A 6,000-nucleotide genomic window follows, 5' to 3' on the forward strand; every position below is an offset into this window, starting at 1 on the left:
GTTTTAGTGCGGATGGGAAGGAAATTAGAAAGACGTCATTTTTTTCAATGTAAATTTACATTTTTAAACTCCAACATACGCTAAAAAACACTCGCAAAACCATAAATGGAAAATTAAATTAAGTCGACCGATAAAAGAATTACTTTACAAAACAGTTTCAGATCTCGTTTTGACTTTGCCCTTTTATCCACATAATTAAATCTTAATCGAATTTTCTCAATTCTATGAAAGGGAAAGGATAAATTACACCAAGTTCTTTTCAATAAGCTTAACTAATATTTGAACTTTTCAGTTTGCAAGAAAATTATTTATGAATATTATAGTCTATGAGTCTATAAAAACTTCAAAATATATGTATGCTATAAATCAGATGTTTTGTTGTAGGAGTTATGGAGTGCTTTAAGTTGCTGTTTGTATATAATAATCACTATTTCTTGTCCACTCACGATTACCAAGATTAATAATAAAAACATTATTATGAATGCTAAGGCTCTAACACAAGCAGTTCTCTCTAGCCTATTGTTCTCTGACGATTTTGTTTTTAACGTATTTTTCATAAGATGTACCACAAACATGTTCCTAAACTTAATGTAATATTGAAGAAACCGCATACAAACCAATGAAGAAAATCCAGCGACGCTATAACTGTTCAGGTCTGGGCTGGTCTGTTTCGTTATCTGTATTTGACATATCTAATAGGAGATAAGTGTTGACACTAACACACGTCGTCGACTTCTTGTGCCCTAGGCATGCCGGTTTCTTCACGATGTTTTCGTTCACTGTACGAGCGAGGCACTAGGCGAAGACTGAAAACTTTACTTACTTACTTAACTTATATTAACAAATAATATAACTTTTATAGTAAATGCTTACAATGTCGATATTAAAAACGGCCCTGAAATAGGTGTACATTAACTTGTCAAGCGTCAGTGCTCGAATACCCACTACCACAGAACTACAACTTTACTTCAAACAAAAAGACCTTCCAAATACACCAGATTAGTAATACTCCCCAAACACCTAAGGCGTCTTAAGAAAAGTGTATAAACGTGAAATTACATCGCACCAACGTCAATCGAAGTTGGGGCTTAATTAATCCTTAGAGACAGAAGATTGTTCTGCTTTAATTATCTCAATCGGCAAATTGCCAAACGCTACATGCAGTACTTACGGATATAAGGCAATTGTTACAGTATACGTTGATTTACTTAATGTTGTATTTCCTTATCAGCGATTAAGAGTCCAGCCCCTGTGAGGGGATATTGATGTTACATAGCATGACACATATAACATTTTCTGATACAAGGGTGTGTGAAATTTTAAACCAGCGCCACTACACGCATTCTTTACAGTATAAGAAATAAAACAAGTGAACAAAGTTCTTCTTCTTACTTCTTAAAAAGAGGGAAGAAATTAAATCTCTAGGGCCTCTTGTTTTAATCAAATTAATTGTAACAGCATCATAGACATGAGTGGTATTAAAAAGCGAAGTATTCTGTGGGCCTAGAACTATACGGATGTTTATATGTTAGTTTTTATATGGTGTATATTTACGTTTGTAAATGTTTAATAGGGAAGAAGGTGAGGCTTGTAACTATTATTAAGAACTTTATCTTACTCTCTACCATTAAGTTTCAGGTAATAAATAATATACCATTATTACATTTACTGAAATTTTATATTCAAAATATTTATCGTTTTCCCATTTTAGAATCCGATGAAAAGAAAAGAAATAAATTCAAGATATAACAAAGTTGTTCACGTATTCTGAACTGAAAAATAAAGGTTAATATGGTATAAAAATAAGTGCATTCCAAGTTAATAGGATTTACTTTCCACAGGGCGTTCCTCAGAATACTCTGTGTGTGCTGCCCGAGAAAACTGCGAAGAAAATACCAACCGCAACTACGCTTCAAGCAATCTCAGGTAATTTTAAAATAGACCCCTGCATAAAGTATTAGACATTTATTTTTATCTTGGGACTGAAAAGCCATTCATTCTTAATAACACGTGGCCTCCCACAGAATAGTATTATTCTGCGTTGTAAACCTACTTTGCTCATTTGTTGCCAGAGACGCGTCCTTGGCATGATACAATGTTTATTAAGAAAAATTATGTATAGTTTTACTCGAAATCATTATAAATTCAAACCCACTTATGAGTAAAAAAACTAAATCTGACCCTTCAGACTGTTGTAACTAAAGTTCTCACAATTGACTTTGTTTACGCGAATTAAAAAACTTTAAAAGTCGATGCTCGCTAACCACAAAAACTAAAAAATCGAGTTTTGTAAATTATTGTGATAAATTTAAAAGTAAAAAGTTTTATTAAAACAAAGAATTCATTTATTTCTATGACAAATCTCTATTTGTTTTTAACAGTGAAATAGTAAAACAACTTAACGTTATTATCATAAAGTCATGAATGACAATTTTTACTATATATAATAAGACATGTCACTAACTACACTTGCGTATTCTATTTAACTCCCGTCTATAATAACTATTGCAAACACTGATGTAAACAAAAGTCTATAAAAACCAAATTACACGTCAAATTGAAGACCTTATTTTTCCACAGTACTTGGTTGAGAATTTACCTAAAAGATTAACAATTGCTTATCAGAACTTTTACGCATAACAGGGTGAAATAAATACACAAAAAAATCTGCTTCTGAACTTTAAATAGCAGGTTTTTTCATCACGATTTAAGTAGGTTGTATTCTACTTTCAGTGGCGTACAACAAGACGGTATTATTCGTCGGGTGAACTGCAAGCGATCAGGCAGAATTCTTGTGAACAAACTTATATATAGCGATATCCCAACCTCTATAAGTGCCTTTTCTGGAAAATTCTCTACACTCGAATCTATTGTTTTGGATATCTAGTTTGTTCAAATTGAGGTACGTGAACTCCCTTGAATTTCAACATTTCTTTAATGTAATCCTTCCCTTGCATGGTATCCGTGTGGTCTTTGTTCGAGCTTTGACACCAATGAGCTGTTTTCCTCTTTCTAAGCACTTACTGAAAAAGGGTATACCCTTAAATCTATTCTATCTGTGGCAAAATGTTTGTTTATATTGTCTGTGGCGTTTGATGTCCATTTGGTATGAATTATCCTCTTATCTTAGATTCACATGTATTATATATTAACAGTAAAACATAAGGGTCGAAAGACGTCTCATAAAAACCTCTACTTTATTTTCATTACAATTTCATGGATAAAACACAAAAAACAAAGCGACTAAATATTATCTTAGAAGAGAGCCCGTTTTACTTATTATGCTTAAAAACACATAAAAAATAAGTAACCAAGAACTCCGCTTTACGGGTGGAAATGGTTATCAGTAACTCTTATACTTAACCCTAAAGTATTAAGCCTGTAAGATATTGATTAAAAACCTTGGACAAAGAAATTTTTCTTCGAACTTTTCTTTTACCATTCAGAGCCAGTGAAAACGAGGAAACTTTTAAAACCCACAAGTTTTGATGTGATGTTAGATTAATGCAGATGTGACACGCATAAAGTGCTTTACATATTAAATAGATACAAGGGGTACCGAGTTCGAAACCTAGAGATATCTACCCAAGAGTCTTGTGCTAAATTAACGGGCATATGTTCAAATGTGTGAAGCGTCAAGTACATTTAGCTTACTAGCTATTTATATTACTCTCTGAAATCGTAATAAGCCAAGCCTAATCCTGATTCATAGTCGAGTCTTAGGGCTAACTATGACTCCCGTAAGTCAAATACTAAGTCTCGATTCAGAATCTTACCCTATGTAAGCTAAACAAAAATCCTCCATTCACGACTTTTTAACACTCGCAAAACTTATAGTATATTTAATGTGGTGGGCTACTGAAAATCAGTGATAACGTACCACTTACCATGCATATCAGCAGAAAATCAGCACAGCCTTGTATACTTATGTATTTTTAATTATTATTTACATGTTGTTTTGTTGCTTATTATTATATATTTTATCTTACGAAAAAATCTTTAATTTCTATTGGCTCATATAAATAAAAAACAACTATGTTCATTGTTGTGCTTTTGAGATTTTGTAAGTTAATTTTAAAATCACGTTCGTTGAAGGACACCCCCGCTCGCGAACACGTCTCATAAAAATTTAGTGGAAAAATTGTTGGCGCGCGCTACAGAATATATTGGACAAGAAATGTTTCGAGGCAAATAGTTTTTATAACATCAGATTAAATATTATACTATGTACGTACTGAATTTTCTCAGATCCTCTTATTATACTCATCTACCTATAATAATTAATTACTATTATTAGTTAAGAATACTATAATAATATATAGATAGACGATATATCATTCATATTTTAATCTATAAATTCCTTTCCTGTTCTTGAAACCGTGACCTAGAAATTCTTCCTAATGGTGTGTCATAATGTGTCTTATCATTATGTTCGTTTATGCAAAATCAGTCAGGGAAATTGGTGTGGACAGTAAACAAAATAAAACTAAATTGTTTTTCTCTTACTTTAAGGGAAGATGTAAATTTACCTTATATTTTCGAGACGAATAGTATAAATTCATCAATGTACTGGCTGTGAAACACATTTAATAAATTGCATTTCGTAATAGTCGTAAAGTCCGAAAGACTTGACATATTTCCAACAATGTCAAGTTACCTACATACGTAAGCTATTCATTATTCATGAAGTCTTCCACTACTTAGGAAATCTTTTAAAAGTATCTGCGTTTTGCCAAACTGTGGTTTGTAGTAACTGATATCACCTTATGGTCTATGGTGTGTAAAATCTAGGAATCGATGTGTGTACAATCAACCTCCTAGTTAGACGAGGCATTCTGATCAGTAAACACTTACCAAGAATCAAAAATAATAAATAATCAAAGTCAACTGTCGACAAAATTCAGAAATAAACAACTAAGGAGTGACATTATATTTATATTAATTAGTGTCTTATATAATTAATATTTATTATTTATGTCTCGTGTTTACATTACTTTCATTCGAGAAACGTTTAGAATACAACTGTAACTTCAACGATTTATACGAATAGGAATTCGTATAATTCTTTGATTTGGAGGTTTTGAATTTTATCTATTCCAGACTATGCTTGAAACTGGTTAGTGGGTTGACATATTTATTTAAATTCGTCGACGGTGTACGACTAACACAATAGATGATTTTCACGTGTTACTGTATAATTCTAATTAATTTTGATCTTTAGGTACGAGCTACACGAGCGGAAAGATATGTTTTGTTCACAAACGAACAACATGGTTCATACGTAGAATAACAACATTTTATAATTTATTCAATTCTAAATTTCTTTTTCCAGTATCCCGTAACAACAATGATGTATTCGTCCGTATCACAGCACGAGATGTGCCGTTTGTGACAGCAAACAAGGGCGGGAACCTGCCGACCACGTGCGAGATGTTCCTGCCGAGATCGTCGTACCGCGCGTAATGGCGACCGATATCCCCAAGAACTCGACCCTATCACCAGCATACAATGTGACAAATTATACCCAGATTCAGAGTCTGTTAGCGAAGTAAGTCTAGACAGTGAGAGCCGCAATCATTCATTAAAACGTAAGTTAAGTAAGCGTGTAACTTACCAAATCAAAGCTGATGTCTCAAGTTAACTATTAGACGTAGATTGTAAATATATTCATATTGGCATTTGGTATTCTAATATATATGTATTTTGATCAAAATTTAATATTGGTAGCTCTTGTTAAGCAACCAGGCAAGATGTATATAAACATCCCTAGTAATTTGTATTCATGCCGAATGATCTCTAGTCATGCCTAGTCACTTCACGTGTCTATAACCTACCTTTATTCTCAATCAGGAGCTGTGATTTACTATTAGCTATGTACATAGTAATTTTCAGTGTTTTTTTTTATAAATATTAAAATTGTACAGTCCTTAATGCCCCTATAATTCCCAAAAATATATATTACCTTATTATTAGTAATATAAATTATTTTTTTCACATTCC

At 32.5% G+C, this 6,000-nt stretch overlaps 1 protein-coding gene across 1 annotated transcript in view; it reads left to right on the top strand.

Annotated features, from left to right (window-relative positions):
- The window catches only part of LOC123709851 (dopamine receptor 2-like), a 32,149-nt gene extending 26,698 nt beyond the window's left edge, over positions 1-5,451 (top strand). The window contains exons 2-3 of the mRNA XM_045661430.1: positions 1,842-1,926; positions 5,333-5,451. Of these exons, the coding sequence (XP_045517386.1) occupies positions 1,842-1,926; positions 5,333-5,392 (145 nt within the window). The 3' untranslated portion in view covers positions 5,393-5,451. The remainder of the gene's footprint in view (positions 1-1,841; positions 1,927-5,332) is intronic.
- Positions 5,452-6,000: the final 549 nt, after the last annotated feature.

This window comes from Pieris brassicae, chromosome 5 (assembly GCF_905147105.1).
Source record: "Pieris brassicae chromosome 5, ilPieBrab1.1, whole genome shotgun sequence".
Lineage (NCBI taxonomy): Eukaryota > Metazoa > Arthropoda > Insecta > Lepidoptera > Pieridae > Pieris > Pieris brassicae.